Genomic DNA, 22,785 nt, shown 5'->3' on the forward strand with positions numbered 1-22,785 from the left:
TAATTCAAAACTTCCAGAACAGAAACTCAAAATACACAGGATTTTATATCATAACAGGATATACATAGGTCAAATGACTACTGCCAACACTCAGGTTACATTTACTTTTTACTTTAATGAGTATACGTTTATTTACCGAGACTTAAGATGGGCTTCTGCTGACTTGCTGGAGTCTGTAGAAGCAGTAAAGCTAGTCCAATTATGACCAGTTCAACAGGAAAATCCTACAGAAGAAAACAAAAAAAGCTGTTAAGAGGCCCAGAGCCATGGCTTTATAACATGTATCCAGGGAGAGTATATTCAACAGGAAAGATTATAAACCTATTACAGTTGTCCTCCATACCTGTGGGCTCCGTATTCACAGATTCAACCAACTACAAATTAAAAATATCTTTTAAAATATGTTACATTGTTGTTGACATTTACTATGTACTTAAGACCTACAATGGTTGCACCTGTACCCAATAGGTACAGGCTTTTTTCCTTGTCATTATTCTCTATTATTCCCTAAGCAATACATTATAACAACTATTTACATAGCATTTACATTGTACTAGGTATTATAAGTAGTCTAGAGATGATTTAAGGTATACAGGAGGATGTGCATAGACTATCTGCAGAAATTATATTATTTTATGTAGGAAACTTGAGCATCACTAAGGTTGGTATCCACAGGGGTCCTGGAACCAATCCTCCAAGGATACCAAGGGAGACTGTATGCAAAATACCTACAGTAAGTCTGCTCTACTAAAGGAAGAATTGGTGAATGCCTAAGAAGTCATACATAAATTTCAAACCTTATCATATCTGAACAAAAAGCAATAGGCTAAAAAAAATTAGAGGAATAATACCTTAACACAACAGATCTGCAAGTTTTGAAAACAGAATCTTTGCAAGCCACTGAAAACTACCTGAAACCCTTAATTTAAGAATATTTCATTTCTGAAAAGTAGCTCAATTGTCTACTTACCTAATACAGATATGATTCATCTACATAATTTGCATAATGAATTACACTAAACAAATTTTAATAAATCATATCATAATAAAGGAAACATTAGTACCCAGAGAGGCAGAGATTATTTATAAATTACAGTAATTTATTAAGCATATTTAAATGCAGCAAAGCAATAACCATAGAAAGTTAAAATTATTAATTTCACTAAGTTTTCAAACAAAATGAAAAAGAGAAGGATATACACATTAAGTTCCAATAAATAAGATGCAAATGACATTAGATGTTATTTGAGTATTCAAATACAGAGAAGATTAGTGTATTATGGAACTAAAGAAGAAAGGTCCACCATATGTTGCTAAAATTACTTCATTCTGAAATTTCACAGAAGTGCCTACAGAAGAGAAATACCTATAAATTAAAAGGATAGGCAAAGAGAATAAAAAGGGTATGTGAGGTAGAGCCACATTAAGGAAACACTTGAGAGAAAACAGTCTGAGCCATTCAGAAGTTATAATCTTGGAGATGCTATCAACTCTGGCACAAATTAATAAATATATATCTATAAATCTAGGTTATACATTTTAAAAGGTGAAATTAACCCTGGCTGGTATAGCTCAGTGGATTGAGTGCCAGCCTGTGAACCAAAGGGTCACCAGTTTGATTCCCAGTCAGGGCACATTGTCTGAGTTGCAGGTCAGGCCCCCAGTAGGGGGCACATGAGAGGCAACCCTACATTGATGTTTCTTTCCCTCTCTTTCTCCCTCCCTTCTAAAAATAAATAAAATCTTTTTTTAAAAAAGGCGAAAATAATCAAACTGCAAAATCTTCTAAAGTGTTTGTTTATGAACTTCAAAAACCCATCTAAAGAGAAAACTTAATTTGTGAGTATTCTTGAATGAAATATATTCTAATTTGTGTTTTTGCATCTTATATATAGTCATTATTTTAAAATACCATCAACAAGCATGAAACAACTGTTACCTCTTTGAGGACAATAAATGCATTTTGAAACAAATACACTTACAGTATACACCATCACACTATTCTTTCCCATTATCTTTTCCTCAATTTCATTTCAAACTCTGCAAGTGCATAAGAAAACAGAAAGAAAACCAGCACAGGAATTTAAATTTCAAACTTAGTGGCTACCAAGAGGATCAGACACAAAAGTATTACTGTATGCTAATGCTATCACTGGAAAGCCTTTTCACACAAGCTATCACTGAAAGGGTCATAGTGTAGCTTTTCAGTGTTCTTCAATGGCCTAGAATCATTTTAAGTGGATGGAACTTAAAGGTATGAAGGCATAAACAAGACTAGCCTGTTCAGAATAGAGGGTGAAAGGAAAATAGCTGGAGATTCAAGACATCAAAAATAAGGAAAAGTAATTGTGGAGGATTAAACTAAATAATCTTAAACTACTTACACTTCTGAGAGGTTACAAGATTTTTGTTTGATTTTTTCTCTTTATTTTTTATATACCTGTATCAAAATTTTTTAAGCTTTTATTTATTTATTTTTAGAGAGAGGGAAAGGGAGGGAGAAAAGGAGGGAGAGAAACATCAATGTGTAGTTGCCTCTCTCGTGGCCTCCACTGGGGACCTGGCCTGCAATCCAGGCACATGCCCTGACTGGGAATCAAACCAGTGACCCTTTGTTTCACAGCCCGTGCTCAATACACTAAGCTACACCAGCCAGGGCATGTATTAAAATTTTTATCAGGTATGACTCTGTTAATTATAGACTAAGAATAATATAAGTTTTTGGTGTACAGTAGAAATAGGTTAAGTGTGGATCTTTCCTTGCTCCTTAAGGCAGGTGAAAGATCTTCCAATGGGTGATTTTTTTTATTGTTGACACTATCACATGTGATTGATTGATTTTTGATGGACACCAAAAATGGTACCATTTCATGAGATCTTTTAATAAAATCCTGTGTTGGACATGACATGTGCCACTTCAAATACTACAGCCACTGCTGTAGTTACTCTTGCTCCTTGCCCCAGACCAGTAAGAGATGCAGAAGCACAGGGAAGTTAAAGCCCCATAGGCCAAAGTTTGAGAACTGGGCAAGAGAAGCCCAAGGACAAATATCTTCCCCTTCCTCAGGAAGATTCTGAGATATACTTTCTACTTCTCAGAATATTCTGTGGGATGGAGCAACTGGTTGCTTGTAGCAGTGGCCAAACTGATAATACAGTTAAACCTCAGTTCTCATATGACTCAGTTCTGGAACAATTCAATTCTTGGCCAAGTTGTGCATAGAAAAAAATATCTCAGTTGTCCAACAAAACTTCACTTTCTGATTCTCCACCTAATAACCCTCTCATGTTAATACCTATATAATCAGTCATGCGTCTCTCAGGCAATAAACAAAGACATTCAGTATTTGAACAAACCACTTCTCCAACAGTTTTCCAGAATGAAGTTTGAGAACCGAGGTTCTGCTGTATTTGTGTTGCCTCTGCCATGGTCAATATTTCACTGTTCTTGTCCCTCTCCCACCTGCTTCCTGTGATCACACTTGCAAATGAACTCCTACTGCATCAGCCTCAGCTTTGTGGAAATGTATGTAATGGGGTACATTAGACCAGAGATTGCCAGAAACTCAGGCAAGGAACCCCAATTCAGGCAGGGTACCCCAGATAAGGTTAGGGCCAGCTACCTCCCACTCAGAAGGAAGGGAACTGCAAAAGTGCTGGTTAGGAGGCACTCATGGGGGCAGATTAAAATAGCAACCATGAGCTGAGGGGGCCAGATGCTGCCAGACAAAGAGAGGCCTGTGTGTGGCTGAGGAACCTTTGCCCTTACTAAAGATGGCAGCAAAACAGGGTCAAAGAAGCTGGGTTTTTCACTACATATAGAATGGGACAAAAGTAAGTTTACAGTTATTCATATGGAAAATAATACAATAATTAATAATATAAGAATAAACTGTTTTGCATGTTCACAACTATAAACTTACTCTTGCCTCGCCCTCTATACTTCAAGAAAAAAAAGGGAGGGAATGGAAGGGGACACCTTTAGTATAAAAGATACCTAAAAGATCATGCATGCCAAAACTATACTATGTGTAGGCACACACATTTAGGTGTTAAAACTATTTTAAACATGTAAGAAAGATATTCCTACAGAAGTCAGGGTGGTCAGGGGACAGAGGTGGCTGTGATTAATGTAACAGGATGCAGAGCTGGGGGGCGGGTCCCAAAAAGAGCAAAGCATATTTTCCGTAGCCCATGGTGGGGAATGGGGAAGGACATGATACAGCATTAAGATATTTTTCATAACAAAAGGCAAGTTAATCATTGTGCTGCTGCCCCGGGGGAAATGTGGACATGATTCTAAGAGCATTCACTGACTTGTGACATAGCCAGGGCAGTTGGCTCACTCGGATGTCCTGTATCATGGGGTACTCTTGCCCTGACTAAAGATGGCAGCCAAACAAAGGTAAAAAGATTCAGGAAACTGGCAAAAACAGCTCATTGTAGGAGGGGCTGGATAGCAGGTCACGTATGAAGCTCTGGGTGAGCATTTAAAATAAGGGCAGGCAGCCATGAAATAGCAGCCCTGAGGTTTAAAAGGGTATAGAAGGGCCATCCCATCAGCCATGTGGACAGTAGTGAGTGGCAGCCATAAGGAAGGCAGCCAGTGAGGAAGGGGGATTTGGCCATGAGGTGTGGTGTGTAAGGAGGTGCCACTCAGTCTGGAGTAAGGAGATGCCATGTAGTTTTGGATTACAAGCTGGAGTAGGAAAGAGGAGACCTACTAGGAAACCTGCTTGGAGAACACAGAGGCGGAACTGATGTAGCTGCGAATTATTGGGACCTGCCTCGCCACACCTGGATTAGTGGGAGATGCCTGGAATGCTAAACAGTGCACCAGGAATGCCGAGCCACGGACTTCTGCTTTTCTGAAAGATGGTACCTCTTACTGGTATATTCTGTAACTGGTCTGGTTTGGCAAAGTGGGGCAGGACTATGTGTTTTTTGGGTGTTTTAAAGGGAGTGGGACTTAACGGAAGAAATCCACCTTACTATGAAACTGCATAACCTTTAAACAACCCTTTCCTTTTTTCCCAAACTTTTGCATTGGGAGTCACACTTTTTGGCAGTGGGCAATCAAACCCCACAGGTATTCCAGAACAGCATAGGCAGCTTTCTGCAACATTCGGATGGAGCTTGCAGGAAACTTCTGTGGCAGCTCAAAAAGTTCAAACTCTGTGATACTTACTAGGTTGTTTGCCTTATATGCGGTGGGGGAAGTGGGGCATTACCTGAGGGTCTAGTTTAAAAATCCAGATACTCGCCCTGGCTGGCGTAGCTCAGTGGATGGAGCGCGGGCTGCGAACCAAAGTGTCGCAGGTTGGATTCCCAGTCAGGGCACATACCTGGGTTGCAGGCCATGACCCCCAGCAACCGCACATTGATGTCTCTCTCTCTCTCTTTCTCCCTCCCTTCCCTCTCTAAAAATAAATAAATAAAATCTTTAAAAAAAAAAAAAATCCAGATAGTTAAGGCCCACTCAGCCCTGCTAATTCAGTATCTATAGAGGTAAGCCCCAGGCACTTGCATTTTAATAAACTCTGCCTAGTGATTTTTATGCACACTTGTTTGAACCATTTCACTGGAAGGTAAACTTCACAACTCTTATTTGTTTTCACCTAATTGCTTGTAGCAAAGTGTTTGCCATAGAAGTTTAACAAATATATACTAAATGTGTATGTGGGAGAGGGGCAGCTACACAATAAAATGGTCAGAGAATGATAGTAATTTTACAGTAACTCTACAAAATTATAATTGATATTATGTCCACTATTCAAATGAATCTAGGACAACCTAAAGAAAAATATGAGTTACAGTTAAAACACATAACTCCTAGTAATTTAGCCATATAATATTTATCTATTCAATATCTGTTTATATTTTTCTATGTATTTTCTATATATTATCATATACCTAATAGGTATAACTATGTATGATATAATTACACAGGTGTATAATATAGGTATAATTATATATTTAAATGTGATATGATATTATATGTGTATATAATATGTAATAGGTATTCTATAATATGACAGATATATATTACTATATATTAATGCATATTACTAGTATATATAATAGATAATACATGCCATACTACAACATAAATATATAACAGTATAAAATAGCATTATCTATAGAGTCAATTTGACTCTAGCATTATCTATAGCATTATCTATAGAGTCGTTATCAATTTGTCAATTTGACAAATTGACAAATGAGTTATTTGAGCCTTCATCAATTCCCTCCTTTCATGAAAATCTCTCCATTTCCTTACCTGCCATTCACTCTCTTAACCCAGTTTGGTTGCTACCACCACCACTCCACTAAACCTGCTTCCTCCAATGTGAAGAATAAACTTCAGCTCACTGAAGAGTATACTGACTTTATATCCTCTTACTTTAAATCCTCTCTCCATGCCACTGTTGACCATCCCCCTTTTTGAGATATCCCTTCCCTTCATTTTCATACCATCTGTATGAAAACATCCCTTCTGTTTGTCATACAATCTTCTAGCCACACTTTCCCAGACTCCTCTTCACGGGCACACTCCAAGTATCAACAGTGCCTGTGCAGCTGCAACACAAGCCTTGTCATGCAGTCCCTCAGTAAAACCCTTATCACAAAGTAAATATCTACAAATCTACACCTTTAGCTTAGGCTTCCATCCAGAATTTTAAAACCATGCAGCCAATAATTTATGATGCATACATACCTCAAACAAAGCATATCTCAAACCAAACTTACCATTTTCCCTCTAACACCAGCCACCATTTCCCAAAGTGAATGGCACTAACCAGTTGTACAAAATAGAAATCTCAAACTCTACCAAGGACCTCTCCTTCACCATCTAATCAAACACAAGGCCTATTGATTTAATCTGCTGTATTTTTCTTTTCCCATTTTCATTTCCCTAATTAGCACCTTGCTATAAACTAAATTGTGTCCTTCTAACCCCAAATTCACTCGCTGAAGCCCTATCTGCCAATATAAGTGTTTGGAGTAAGGAACCAATTAAAGTTAAATGAGATCATAACAGTGGGGCCTTTACCAGTCAGATTAGTGTCCTTTTAAGAAGAAACAATAGAAAATTCACTCCTGCTCTCTACCATGTGAGGACACAGCAAGACAGCATCTGTCTACACATCAAGAAGACAGCTTTCGCTAGGAATCAAATCAGCCAACATCTTGATCTTGAACTTTCTAGTCTCTAGAACTGGAAGGAAAAAATTCCATTGTTAAAGCTACCCAGTCTGTGGTATAGTGCTCTGGCAGCCCTGGCAGTCTAAGGCATCCCTCCTCACTTCCTGCCCTGTGTGTGTTGCCCTTCTCTAAACTCTCCTCTACTCTACCATCAGAATGACCCTCGACACACAAAATATCAAGGCACCTCTCTGCATCCTCTTACCTACAAGATAAAATGCATACTCAAGTATTTTCTCCTATACCTGAATCCTTCAACAACACTCAACACCTTTTTGTTTTCTGAAGAGGCCAGGCCTGCCCACCTGCCCACCCTCTCATGTTTCCAAGTTTGGGCACATGCTGTTCCGGCAGCCGGAACACCTTCCCAGCCTCTGGGGTGTACTAGGGAAAAGTCCCACTCAGACTTCTCAAATCTAAACCCATGCCCTACTTTCCTTAATTGTGATCTTTAAATATATAAAAGCATTTACCTTATTGTTTTACAATTATTTGTTTACATGTCTGTAAGTCCCTTGAGATCACAATGTACCTTTTCATCTATATATTCTACAGGGTTTGGCATATAATAAATATTACTTGCGTTCTACATGAATAAATGAAAAAATACCAGAGTGGTAGATCCTTAACTGATGCTCTAAAGCAGGGGTATCAAACTCATTGCCACTGGGGGCCACATCAGCCGTGTGGTTGCCTTCAAAGGGCCGAATGTAGAGCTCCTTGCCCCTAGTTAAGGAGTAGTTACATTTATACAGTCCCAAAATTACATTCAGCCCTATGAAGCAACCACAACGCTGATGTGGCCCCCGGTGAAAATGAGTTTGACACCCCTGCTCTAAAGAGTATTTAATGATTCATTTTTACAATAAGTAATAGTAGTTGTGGTACATTAGTACTAGGATTTAATCATGTTAGAGCAATACACCTTTGATATAAAGAGCACATCCACCCAGGTCTTTTATAGAAGATCCACTTAAGTGATAAATGACATCAACATTTCTTACTATTCTTACCTCCTTCAGAAGTTCAACACTGTGTGCCAAAAGGTGAATTAACGATGAGCATTCCCCAGTTATCTTTAAGCTGACTTCACAGACACACAGCAGCTGAAGGGTCAGCTGGGTAAGCTGAATTTTCCAGAAAACAGGATGACGCGAAAGGCTTAAATATACTTCCTCGATAAACAGCATCACTTCTGTTGTCTGTATCAAATCTTTTATCTGTTTAAAAAAGTCATTATATGATAATTACAATAACATAAAAACCAAAAAATAATTTAAAGCTATACAAGAATCACTAACAATAAAATATTTTTCTTGAAACCTATAAAGCCTAGGAAGATGCAGAAATGTACAGAACTCAATTAGGGTTAAACTATACAACCCCGCTTTTTTCTTTTGTCACTAAACAAAATACAACTTGTTATTGTTTTTATTACTGCTGTCTGGCACCAAGTGTTCTCACTAATTTTTCTAACTTCTCTAAGTACATATTTCTTAAGACAAATTACATAAGAATATCAACATTTTGAAGAAAATTAAATTTGGTTTTGAGTTCTCCAAATGAACTCTCTTTTCTACAATTGCAACATAATTACCTGGTAGTGAAGGGTTAGCATGTTGGTCTAATGCACTACTAAGTCCTTCATCTGCCAAGGTATTTTCTCAGAAAACCTTAACTGAGAGCATCATTTCCATTCTTGGCAGGTGTGAGGAAAGAGCATATTCAAATGGTAGGGTATCTTCTCAACGGGTATTAGGTAGGAAAGACTTGGATGCTCTTGAAAAATCTCAATTCAATTCAAACCCAGCTGTTCTAGTCAAAATTTGGGAGTTATTAAGGATATGGTCCTTCTAGCAGACACACTGGGATTTCCCAAAGATTACAAACAACAAACCATCTACTTCAATCAGGAGCCTGTGTCTGTCAAACTCATCAAGAGGAAGGCCTACACTTGATCAGCTGTACTTTTCACCAGTCACTACCAACATAATAACCCCAGATGACTATAAGTTTAACACAAAGAGAAAAATTAATTCCTAGCAAACAGGAGAAAAAAGATATAGTAAGATCAAGTGGGAGGATATAGCAGAAAACACCGTTATATAAAATAAGTGTGAAGGTTCAGTAAATATTTGGCTCTTTTCAAATATATAATGAGAGAGGCAAAGGGCTGTCAAGAAATAAAAAGGGATTTAAAATGAAGATAAGCTTCATGTTTATTTGACATTTTGAGCATATTTCAAATTTTCCATAATAAAAGAAATTTTGAAAAGTAACCTCAGCAACTTATCACTAAAAAGGCTCTATAATCCTTACCATTACCTAAATTCTTAACAAGGACAGTTTTAAAGTAATGTTCTCTCTTTATGTAGAAATGCACCATGTACAATGCATAACACACGTAATGACAAGAGTCATAATTACAAAGAAAGAACAACTGGGACCAAAGTCAATAGTAAAGCTTAAGATAGGTAAGTTCAAATAAAGATAATTCCAAAAAATTTAAATTGAAGGACAATTGGAATTAAAAGAAAGGAAATAGGAGTTCTACTGACTGCCATCTGATCACAGGTCAATAGGGTGGCATGGCTATTTCAAAAAAAAAAAAAGTAATTACTGCAATTCTCTGCAAGGGCTCAGTATGGGTCAATACTGTATTCAGCTCTAGGAAGAACATTTCATAGTAACACAATGTGAGCACCAATAGAGTAGAGAATTACTGCGAAAGGACAGTGAAAAGTCTGGACACCATTTCATGTAGAGAAGTAAAGAAATTGATGAAGAAAGGCAGAAGGAAGGGAAGGATGGAAAGGAAGAGAAGGCAGGCAAAAAGAAAATACAAAATAGGTTGCAGATTGGCTTTTTAAAAAGTTTGTTTTGCCCTGGCTGGCGTAGCTCAGTGGATTGAGTGTGGGCTGGGAACCAAAGTGTCCCAGGTTCGATTCCCAGCCAGGGTACATTCCTGGGTTGCAGGCCAGAACCCCCAGCAACCGCACATTGATGTTTCTCTCTCTCTCTCTCTATCTCCCTCCCTTCCCTCTCTAAAAATAAATAAATAAAATCTTTAAAAAAAAAGTTTGTTTTGTTCTAAGAATGGTGACTAATTAATAGTCTTATGAAAATGCAGGTCAATTAGAAGTACTTGCTTAAAAAAAAAAAAAAAAGAAGAAGAACTTCTGGCCAAGATGGAGACGTAGGTAGACACGATGTACTTCCTCACACAACCAAAAGAAGGACAACAACAAATTTAAAACAAAAAAACAACCAGAACTGACAGAAAATCGAACTGTGTGGAAGTCCTACAACCAAGGAGCTAAAAAAGAAACATTCATCCAGACCCATAGGAGGGGCAGAAATGGGCAGCCAGGCAGAGAGGACTTGCAGCAAGGTGGCAGATGGAGGACTGGGGCAGGCAAGGTTGCAGCTGGTGGGCAAGGTGGCAGCTGGCAGACCAGCCAGTCCCACATTCACATGCAGATAAACTGGGAGGAACAACTGGGAAGGGAGACAGACTAAGCAGCCCAGGGCTCCAGCTCAGGGAAATAAAGCCTCAAAAACTCTGAATGAAAGTACCTGTGGGGTTGAGGCAGGAGCAGGAGAAACTCCCAGCCTCATAGGAGAGTTCATTGGAGAGTCCCAAAGGCTCCTAGAACATAAACAAGCCAACCCACCAGGAATCAGCACCAGAAGGGCCCAATTTCATTGTGGGTGGTGGGGGAAGTGACTGAAATCCGGCAGAGAGCTGAGCAAGGGGCACTGCTCCCTCTCGGACCCCTTCCCCATATACAGTGTCACAATGAAGGTATGTGGGTTGCCCCACCCTGGTGAACATCTAAGGTTCTGCCTCTCACTATGCAACAGGCATGTCAAGACAAAAAAACGGCCCAAATGAAAGAACAGATCAAAGCTCCAGAAAAAATACAACTAAGCAATGAAAAGATAGCCAACCTATCAGGTGCACAGTTTGAAACACTGGTAATCAGGATGCTCAGAGAAATGGTTCAATATGGTGGCAAATTAAATGAAAAAATGAAGGCCATGCTAAGTGAAACTAAGGAAAATGTACAGGAAACCACCAGTGACAGGAAAGAAACGGGGACTCAAATCAACGGTGTGGACCAGAAGGAAGAAAGAAAACATGTGACCAGAACAGAATGAAGAAACAAGAATCCAAAAAAATGAGGAGAGGCTTAGGAACCTCCAGGATATCTTTAAGCATTCCAACATCCAAATCATAGGGGTACCAGAAGCAGAAGAGGAACAGCAAGAAATTAAAAACTTATTTGAAAAAATAATGACAGAGAACTTCCCCAATCTGGAAAAGGAAATAGACTTCCAGGAAGTCCAGGAAGCTCAGAGAGTCCCAAAGAACTTGGACCCAAGGAGGAACACACCAAGGCCCATCATAATGTCATCACCCAAGGTTAAAGGTTAGGAGAGAATCTTAAAAGCAGCAAGAGAAAAGGAGACAGTTACCTACAAAGGAGTGCCCATAAGACTACCAGTTGATTTCTCACAAGAAACCTGGCAGGCAAGAAGGGGCTGGAAAGACAAGGAAAGGCAAGGACCCACATCCAAGATTACTCTACCCACAAAGCTATCATTTAGAATGGAAGGGCAGATAAAGTGCTTCCCAGATAAGGTCAAGTTAAAGGAGTACATCATTATGAAGCCCTTATTATAAGAAATATTAAAAGGATTTATCTAAGAAAAAGAAGATCAAAAATATGAACAGTAAAATGACAACAAAGTCACAGTTATAACAACCAAACCTAAAACACAAACAAAAACAGAAACTAAGCAAACTAGAACAGGAACAGAATCATAGAAATGGAGATCACATGGACGGTTATCAGTGGGGGAGTGGGTGTTGGGAGAGGGGGGAAGGTACAGAGAATAAGTAGCATAGATGGTAGGTAGAAAATAGAAAGGGGGAAGTTAAGAATAGTATAGGAAATGTAGAAGCCAAAGAATTTATATATATATGACCCATAGACATGAACTAAAGGCAATGAGATGCGAATGGGAGAGGGTGTGCAGGGCGGAGGGGATTAAAGGGGGAAAATGGGACAACTGTAGTAGCATAATCAATAAAATATTTTAAAAAAGAAAAATGGTTATTTGCAAAATACTACACTTCCTGTCACTAAAATATTTCATTTTTCATGGGATGGTTGTGTTTTAAAGAGTATAAGAAATACCTGTAATCGGTGGGAAAATGGATTACACCGCTGCTAAGATCTTTCCCAAGGTTCATACTCTTCATTCTCATAAAGCCGATATGTGAAGTGATTAGATGTGTTTATGCTGCTAGTTTCATTTGTTTCAAATGATGTATCCCTTTTCTTCTTCAACTATCTCAACTATATTAACAAGCCACAGATTCCCAAAAACTCTCTACAGAGCTCACTTCCAGAAGTATTTAGGCTTGTCAATATAGATTCACAAAGATGAAGACAAACATCTCTCAAAGTGCAGAGAACAGGGTAGTGTGAAAAAGTGTACCCTTGTTTAAGATGTTCTGCCTATACATTGCTTTACTGTCCACACAAAACAAAATCTTTGGAAAAGCCACAAGAGAATTCATTTTAATTAACTTTTCTATGCTTTGATTAAAGGAAAGCCAACTTATGACCACAGAGGAAAGGTTCACTGTAGCCATTCCTTGCTAACACAAACTTAAAACAGGTCATCTGTGACCCCAAGTGATCACTTTGAAAAATATTCACAGATTCTCTCCGTTAGCTAAGCAGCATGGGGCTCAGATTCTAGGCAAAGGTCAAACCTCAATGATGGGATGGGATGGCCTGATAAATGAATCACTACACTAAAACCATAACACAGTGCCAACTGGAGATTTGTCTTTTTTTAATCTTCAGTTACAGAGACATTAGCTCATATTTATCTCTCCCTTGAATTCCCTAGGCATTTTATCCATACCTCTGTTAAACATCTTTCATCCAACTACTTTTAAACTATGAGACTTTATATACTTGTTTTAATTCTCTTACTACACCATGGGCTTCTCAAAAGCACGATCCATCAGGGTCACCACACATGTTGTAAGGGGACATGGGGAAACTGAAATTCAGCCAGCACCGCTCTGGTCAAGCCGCATGTCCTTGAGATAAGTTTTTTTTCTAATTTACACAAAGAGGTCTCTCTTTTTTTTCCTTATAATTCAGTGTCTTGCACAAGGAAAAATTCAACTCAAGATTTCCTTTCCCTGTGAAGCCTCTTAAACAAAGAAAAGTTTTCATTCCTACTAATCCTAAAATGGACTATGCTGATTTATATAACTATGAATCTAGTTAATGTTATAAATGTATTAATGTTAAATCTAGATTCACTTCCTAAAAGCCAGGGAGCATTTGTAGAGCCAGGATTGTGTCTCAGGTGGCCAGGCCACACAGGTTCTACTAATTGTATGACAAGAACAATTAACACTTGCTGATACTGTATGAACGAAGGAGGATGAAAGGCCTTACCTGTAAACATGGAACCATGTCGCAGCACAGCTGAAGTATCTGTTGTTCCAATACTGATGGCTGTTCTTTGCCACAAGGCTCTTGGGGTTGAAGTAAGACTTTTAGCAGGGCTAGTCTGAGTTTAGCATATTCTTGTAACTGGGATGGTTCACAATATAGATACCATAGGAATGGTGCCATTATTTGGACGCACGAAACTTCTGACCTGCAAAAATTGTAACACAGAAGCCAACCACTGAGTTAAAAAGTATCAAGCAGTGAAATATCAACTACTAGTTCATGACCTATCATGTTTTATCACCAAGTGTGACTTTTTTTCATAATTCTCCTATTACATCATAACTTACCTAGACCCAGGCCAAACAGTTCTTTGTCCACTGGAGAAAATGACTCAGCACCTGGAGACCATCAGCCTGATGGCCAGGAATAGGAGAGTCTCTACCTGCACACTAGAATAGCATCTATGCCTCAGTCTTTGGTGAACAGCAGAATCATCTGAGAACCTGTTTAGACTTCTAGACATTAGGGCCCATTGTCCAGTAATATACCACAGGTATACATTTTTAAAAAAACTCTATAGTTGCAATTCTCTGTGAAACAAAGCCATAGTGACAACCCAAGAAGACTGTAACAGTTAATATTTACTTGTGAACTTGTTAACATGGAGTATAAGTAACTGTACTTCATGCTTTTAAAGTAATTTGATTTTCGACACAACTCTGTAAAATAAAAAACACTGGGTTGGCCAAAAAGTTCATTTAGTTTTTTCCATAAAATAAAACACATTTTTCATTTTCAAAAATAACTTTATTGATTTGAATATTTTGAATGTGCTGGCTATCTCCCACACACTCAAACTGGTATGAGGTTGATTGTTTTCAATCAATGTCTCGATGTGATTGCTATCAACTTCAACTGGTTTATCCAACCGTGAAGCGTCATCCAGTGAGAAATCTCCAGCATAAAACTTGGCAAACTACTTTTGACATTTTTGATCAGTCACAGCACCTTCTCCATAAACTGCACAAGTCTTTGTGTTTTAGCTATATTTTTACCTTTCCTGAAATAATAAAGCATAATGTACTGAAAATGTTGCATATTTTCTTGCATCTTCAATATTAAGATGGCTACACAAAAATTCACTGATTTTGATAAGTTTTCTTTTAAATGCACAGCTCTCACAATACAATCTAATAAAATTGTTTTGAATGAACCTATAAACAGCTAAGCACCACTAAAGTCAGCTTATGGAAAAACCAAACGAACTTTTTGGCCAGCCCAATATTGTATCACATTATGCAGCAACTGAGGCCGAGAGAGGTGAAGTAATTTACCAAGGCCATCTACTTAAGCTTTTGCCATTCAAAAGAGGAAAACCTTAACAATCTTTGGGATCTTTAGATTTCAATATATCCCAATAATTCCAAGTTGAAAGTCACTCAAATACCAAAATGACCTTTCAAATATAAAAATTTCATTATGTCATTAACTAGTTTAAAAGAGTTTATACTTAAGATAAAATATTTAGCCCAATTCACAAACCCTTCATATTTTGACCACTGCTTATCTTTCCAGCCTTATTTTTTGCTCTTCTCCATTCTCCACTAAACACTAAACTATCAGATCTCCTGTCATCAGGCTTCTCTCTCACTTGCTGTTCCCTCTGTCTGTAATACTGTTCTCTTGCTCCCTTCCCTGTTCCTTCCTCTACCCAATTTCTACCATCTTTCAGGTCTCTCCTTTAAAAGCACTTCCTGAGGGCCTTCCCTGATACCTAACCTAGGTCAGAGCCCTATTTTGTGCTCCCACAGGACAATGACTTCATCATCATTTTTTTAATGCCTCTATCCCTTGTCAGACTGTAAGCCAAACAAGGGCATGGACCTTGGGTTTCTGTTCACTTCTGTATAAGCAATAACTATACACAGTAGGCCTTCAAATAGGTGCTTATTTGGTTATTAATTGATTCAGTTACACTAAAATGTAGAGTAGCTTTACAATTAGCACATATCAATTAAGTATCAGGACTTTATTTTGTTTTTCATATTTATTATACATAAGAAATTATTAGGTAAGCTACAAAGATGAACCAGGCATTATCTATTCTTAAGAAGCACAGAATGTAACAGGGGCAATCAGTTCTGCCCCTGGACTAGAGGACAGAAAGTGAAAATCACTGAAAGAAAGGTACAAAGTGCACTGCTGCACAGAGGAAATGATATTTGCATTACAATTTATTTATTTATTTACTTATTTATTTCTGTATGTATGTATTTATTTATTTATTTATTAGGGAGAGAGGGGCAGGGAGGGAGAAAGAGAGAGAGAAACATGATGCGAGAGAGAAATCAGGCATGTGCCCTGACTGGGAATCAAGCGAGCAACCTTTCACTTTGCAGAATGACACCCAACCAACTCAGCGAATCAGTGAATTATGGCTGACCATGTAATTTTATAATATTATTCATTTTACAGCAAAGTGACTTTAAAACATCACCATTAATAAAAGCCCTAAAATTACCAAATCAGTAAGATTTAATTAATTTATTCAATTATTTATTCTCTGGGCAATATGTGCTTAGTACCTATATATCATTCACTCTTCTATGTACCAGAAACAAAAATAGATTAAATCCTTGTTCTGGTGGAGCTTATAATCTGTATGTATATTTTTTCCTCAATAGCACAAATACTTATACAATCTATAAAAAACAAAAGAAGGACTTTTTTGAGTTCATAATTATTACTGAAACATATCTTTACCATACCATCCACTCTGGAAAACTAAACACAGTTTCACAGATCAAAAAAGCGATTTATTATGAGCTAGACTATGAAGCACAGGTTTCTAGAAAAGAGATTTAGAAACAGTTTCCCCATCTCTCTAACAATGTTTTCCCAAAGAATAAATACAATCCAGGTGTCAAGAATCTCCACTACCAGCTTATCAGTTTTCTCCTACTTTGAGATGCTGAAGGTGAAATGCAAGATTCATACAGAGAAGTATATTTCCAAGTTACTGTTACTACTTGACATCAGGAGCATAATGTTGAACTTTCTGAAGGACAATATAGTATTACACTCTTTAGAAATTTCCTTGGCTTAATCTGTCCCAATTTTGAATATTGCATTTCCTATGTGGTATCTAATGATTAACTATAACTTCAGTATGCATGAAATTGACAGGGCTTATGAGAAAAAAGAAAATAATAAAACATAACCAGAAATCCCAATGTGATTAAGAATATTTAAAAATGTAACCAAGGGTGTATGTATATACATATATATCTTTCATATTTCTGTTTACCATTAAGAGAGAAGTCACAAGAAAAGACCTGGAATAAGAATAAAAAACTGAGGCTTTCGGGCCCATTCTGCCATTCACTAGCCATGTGACCTTGAACAAGTCATTTAATGTTGTTCTCCTTAGTTCCCTCATGTGAAAAAACACGTTAGACTACATAACCTTGAAGTATACAGGTCTGAAGACCATAACATCACTGTCAATTTACACAATTCTCAGTTCCATGAAAGTGAAGTTTTAACATTACAGGGCCTTCTACAAATGAATGCAGAACTTAATCATAAAATAACACCCCTCTAAAACCTTGCATAATGATCTACTGTTATTTCCAGACATCTACATACTATTAAAAATGAATGCAGCCCTCACTGGTATGGCTCAGTGGACTGAGTGCCAGCCTATGAACAAAGGGTCACCAGTTGGGTTCCCAATAATAAAATAAATAAAATAAAAGGGAACAGGCGAAGAAAATATTTTGCCACTCTTAAGACTAAAAATTGCCATACCTGGTGTACCTCGGCGGACTGAGCATGGACCTGCAAACCAAAGGGTCGCTGGTTCAATTCCCAGAGCACATGCCTGGGTTGTAGGCCAGGTATTCAGTAGGGGTGTTACAGGGTGCAGCCAAGAGGGGGGCCCCAAATAGGCATTTGAAATGGGGTCCAGAACTTAAAGTGTCCAGGAGATTTTAAGATGTCTCCATCCCCCACCCCAGGGTGTGGGTTGGGGGAAGGGACAAATGGAGCAGGGCCATTGAGAGCTGTTTCGCATAGCAACAGCCTTGCAGCTAAGCTCTGGCGTGGTCTATAACCTTTGACTGGTTGCATAGATAAGTTAAGTAGCTGTGATCAGCTCTAAGCCAGGGGAATGAGAGTAATTTCCCCACCCAGATGTAACTGGGGGGGGGGGGGGTCCCCTGCGTTACCGAGCCTGCATAGGAGCTCAGAGAGGATTGGCTCCAGGACATGAGGCCACACCTGCCCAGACTCATGATGGCAGCCCAGTAAAGCTGGAAGGATACGAGTTCTGGCATGTGAAGCCAAGTGTGGGAGGAGTCGGAAATGGGGCTGCAGGAGAAGATTGGCCTCGGGGATTTAAAACCCAGATTTGGCGGCCATGGAGGAGGAGAACCACGCGGCAGCCCTGAGAAGGAGAACCACGCGGCAGCCCGGAGAAGAAGAGCCATGTGCAGCCATTGGGGGAGAACCATGCTGCTTTAGGAAAAGGAGAAGCACGTGGACTTGATGGAGTGTAGACTCCTGCAGCCCTGAGAGAGGGAGAACCATGCGGCAGCCCTGAGGAGAGAACCACGCGTCTTTAGCAGAGTGGAGACTCCCGCATCCCAGAGAGAGAGAACCACGCGGCAGCCCTGAGGAAGAGAACCATGCTGCTTTAGGAAGAGCCATGCACAGCCCTGAGAGGAGGAGAACCATGCTGCTTTAGGAAGGAGAACCGTGCTGCTTTAGGAAGGAGAACCATGCGCAGCCCTGAGAAGAGCCATGTGCAGCCATTGGGGGAGAACCACGAGGACTTGACGGAGTGGAGACTCCTGCAGCCCTGACAGAGGGAGAACCATGCGGCCTGGCAGAGTGGGGACCCCCACAGCTTTAGAAGGGGGAACCACCACCTGGTTTTAGCAGAGATCCCGGTGACTCAGCGGAGGGTGCTGGGAACCCAGGGAGGTCTCCCAGTCGAGATGGAGTACTAACTGGGAAGAACCAGAGGACTGCCTAAGCCATGGACTTCTATTTCCTTTCCTGAGATACAGTACTCTGGACTGGGCAAAGGGGGAAGGAAGGAAGGACTGTGTCTGTTTGTGGGTGTTTTTAGGGACTTTGGGATTTTGGTAAAGACATTAGGTCACTACTTTAACTACTTTAAGTTAGTATAGCATTAAATAAACATTTCCTTTCCTTTTCACGAATCTCTGGCATTGAGAGACGTCTTTCCTCTGGTGGCAGACATAACGGACCCAGGGCCTTCTTTCAATAATAGTATATCATCCCAGGCCCCCCTTGTTGTGTTCTGTAACAGGGGGCCCAGGAGAGACAACCAATTAATGTATCTCTCACACACCTATGTTTCTTTCTCTCTCTCTCTCTCTCTCTCTCTCTCCCTTCCCCTGTCTAAAAATAAATAAAATCTTAAAAAAATGAATGCAAACAGCTAGTCTAATCAATAATTCCTAACACAGAAAAAGATAGGTTACAAGCTATCTCCACAACATTTAGCCTCCTCCGCATAGTTACAAATCACTAGATTATTAAATTATCTACCTCCTTTTTTAAATTATATTTTATTGATTATGCTATTAAAATTGTCTGAATTCTTTTCCCCTTTGCCATCCTCCACCAAGGACCCCCAACTCCCTCAGGCAATCCCCATACCATTCTTCATGTCCATGGGTCATGTGTGCAAGTCCTTTGGCTACTCCATTTTCTATACTGTACTTTACATCCTAATGGCTATTCTGTAACTACCTATTGGTACTTAATTGTCTCACCTCTTCACTCATTCCCCCAAACCCACCCAACCAACAGAACACTCTCTGTATCCATGATTTTGTCTCTGTTCTTGTTTCCTTAGTTTGCTTTTTAGATTCAGTTGTTGATAGACATGTATTTATTGCCATTTTATTGTTCACAGTTTTGATCTTCTTTCCTAAATAAGTCCCTTTAACATTTCATGTAATAATAGTTTGGTGATGATGAGTCTTTAGGTTGTTAGTTTTTGGGGGGGAGGGTTTTGTCTGGGAAGCTATTTGCCTGCCCTTCAATTCCAAATATAGCTTTACTGGGTACAGCACTCTTAGCTATAGGTCCCTGCTTTTCATGACTTTGAAAATTGCTTGCCAATCCCTTCTAATCTGCAAAGTTTCTCATGGAAACTCCCCTATAGATAATTAGCTACTTTTCTCTGGCTGCTTTTAAGATTCTCTTTATCTTTAACCTTTGGCATTTTAATTGCCATTTAGTGGGCTTCTTTGCATTCATCTAGTTTGGGACTTTATGTGCTTCCTGGATTTGCATGTCTATTGCCTTCACCAAATCAAGGAAGTTTCCTTTTATTATTTTTTCAAATAGATTCCAATTTCTTGCTCTTGCTCTTTTCCTTTTGGCACCCCTATGAAGTTGTCCCAGAGGTAGCTTACACTATCCTCATTTTTTTTAATTCTTTTTTTCTTCTTGTTGTTCAGATTGGTTGGGCTTGTTTTTTTTTGTTTTTTTCTTGTTTTGTTTTGTTTTGCTTCCTTATGTTCCAAATCATTGATTTGATTCTAGTCTTCCTCCACTCTACTGTGGTTTCCCTGTAAATAGTTCTTTATTTCAATTAGTGTATCCTTTAGTTTTGACTGATTCTTTTTTATGCCGTTGACATCCTCACTAAGTTCCTTGAGAATCCTTATAACCAGTGTTTTGAACTCTGCATCTGATAGATTGCTTATCTCCATTTTGTTTAGCTCTTTTTCTGGAGTTTGATCTGTTCTTTCAATTGGGCCATGTTTCTCTGTCTCCTCATTTTGGCAGCCTCCCTCTGTTTGTTTCTATGTGTTAGGTAGAGCTGCATGACTCCCCGTCTTGGTAGCATGTCCTAATGTAGTAGGTGTCTTGTAAAGTCCAGTGGCACAGTCTCCCCTATCACCCAAGCTGGATACTTGAGGTGTACCCTCTGTTTGGTCTGAGTACACCTTCCTCTTATAGTTGAGCCCTGATTGCTGTTAGCAGGTCAATGGGAATAATTTACCCACGCCAGTCAGCTGCCAATGATTGGCTGTAACCACTGACCAACCTCCACCCTCTATAGCAGATCAGGGGCAGGGTGTTATGCTTTAACGTGATCTATAGCTGTCCACTGGATACCCAGGCTCTGGGGTTTCCTGGGGTACAGGCCAAGATCAGCTCCCACCTGTGTTCTGCCCAGGGCCACCTAGTAGAACTATAAAGCAATCTGAGATGGATGCTATTTGTGTTGGACTTGGAGATTCCCAAGCAAAGCCAAGCTGTGAATCTAGGCTGGCTGCTACAAGTGCTGGGTCTGGGGCCACTTAGCAAGAGGTATGGGGGCTGAGGAACTGGGGGCTCACTGAGGCCAGCTGCTGCTTGTTTGACAGGATTTAGGAAGTTGTGAAGCAAGAGCCTAAACCAGCCATTCATACTGAAAAGTCATCATAACAGTGAGTGACCCTGTAAGGTGGGTGGTAGAGTCTCAGGGAATCTTAAGGGCAGAGCAAACAGTGTTAGCCAGGTAGATGGAGTCTCAGATATGGTACCTGCCTGTAAGCTCTGAGGTTCTCTGGAGGGAGGGCTCAGAAAAGGGACAATGGCCTCTGCCTGCCTTTCTGTCTGGGAGAAAGCTGTCCCTCAGGGCCTATTGATGCCAGGCACTTCAGTTTTTCCTGGTATACCACTGGTGCCTTTCAAGTTCCTACACCGGTATGCACCTTCTTTCTAAACAACAACTTAAAACTGCTAAGTTAACTTACTCTAAAATTAAATCAAGAAAACCAACAGTCTGCTGAAAATGCAATCAGAATTATAATTTCTACTGCAAAGAATAATCTCATAGTGCAAAAGTAGAAATGAGGCAACTGCAGTTATTTTTTTGTAAATTAATATAAAATAATTTAGAACTTCCAAAAGGCTCTAGATAGCATATCCTAACACCTGAGAATTTAAATGAAAAGAGTAAGTCAATAGAAGCTTATCAGTAAATAAACCAAAGTCTATTAATAATCTTTTTTTCCTTATGAATATCTGGACAAATTTCATTAGAATAAATACACCCAAATCCCAAAACAATCTTCCTTTAAAATGAAAATAACCAAAAGCTAAATTACTTGTCAATTAAAGCATTGAAAAAGAGAGTCTTAACAAGCTTAATGACAAATTGGTCAAATTAGCAGCAACATCCCTTAAAAAGTATCCCTATCTATTTAATAAGAGAAATGTCATTAAACAAATGTGTTTATTGTACATTTATTTTTGGTTTCTAACATAGTTGATGAAAGATTTATTTAGTAAATACTAATCCTACCTTTGAAAGTGCAATCCTAGGTGAGAGAAGAAAGGATAATGATGTATATTTTTGGCTATTCATTTAGATGCCACATGGATTTTCTGACTGGGAGATGATTACAAGGTTCCCTATATCTCTTTAAAACTTCCTATACCACTATATCCTGCTTAGAAATTCTATCTAAAACTGAAGTTATGGACTCAAGTGGTATTCTAAGAAACTACATCTATAGGATACTGTAAAAACTTCAAGAGTAGGAAAACATGAATGAAGTTGGTGTGGCGAGTGTAACTCAGGCATTGGATTACTCTAGACAATGGTATCCTATCATGACCTTGCATGATGGTACTATGTATATATTATATATTAGAAGGAATGCTCCAACCCACTGCCTGGACCCACCAGTCTGTGAGCCTCATGTGTATAAATCCAACACTTACAGAGCACCTAGAAATCTGCCAATCATTATTAGTTCAAAGAATAATGACATAGTCTTATATTTGCCCTCAGGAAGGTTTCACAGTTAACAGAGGAGAGTTAATTATAAGACAATGGAGTAAGTATAATGATGTAAGAAATCACAACTGAAATTATGGGAGCATATAAAAGATACCTAAGTGAGCCTGTGGTAAGCAATGACCTTCTAGGAGAGAGAAAGCCTAAACTGAGTTTCAAGAGAGGAATTGAGAAAGGGTTGTGTAAGGTTTAAGAGATGAAGGTGGGTACTAACAGAAGCACAGAGGCAAGAGAACAGCACTGCTTCCTGTA

The 22,785-nt window shown here is 39.0% G+C and overlaps 1 protein-coding gene across 2 annotated transcripts in view; it reads right to left on the reverse strand.

The window, feature by feature from the left end:
* FOCAD (focadhesin) overlaps positions 1-22,785 on the reverse strand; it is a 321,941-nt gene that overhangs the window by 220,702 nt on the left and 78,454 nt on the right. For both annotated transcript variants that reach the window (XM_028508513.2, XM_036021544.1), the window contains exons 7-9: positions 13,698-13,902; positions 8,220-8,426; positions 137-224 (exon numbers count right to left, since the gene is read on the reverse strand). In XM_028508513.2, the coding sequence (XP_028364314.1) occupies positions 137-224; positions 8,220-8,426; positions 13,698-13,902 (500 nt within the window). The remainder of the gene's footprint in view (positions 1-136; positions 225-8,219; positions 8,427-13,697; positions 13,903-22,785) is intronic.

The sequence above is a fragment of the Phyllostomus discolor genome, chromosome 3 (genome assembly GCF_004126475.2).
Source record: "Phyllostomus discolor isolate MPI-MPIP mPhyDis1 chromosome 3, mPhyDis1.pri.v3, whole genome shotgun sequence".
NCBI classification, from domain to species: Eukaryota; Metazoa; Chordata; class Mammalia; order Chiroptera; family Phyllostomidae; genus Phyllostomus; species Phyllostomus discolor.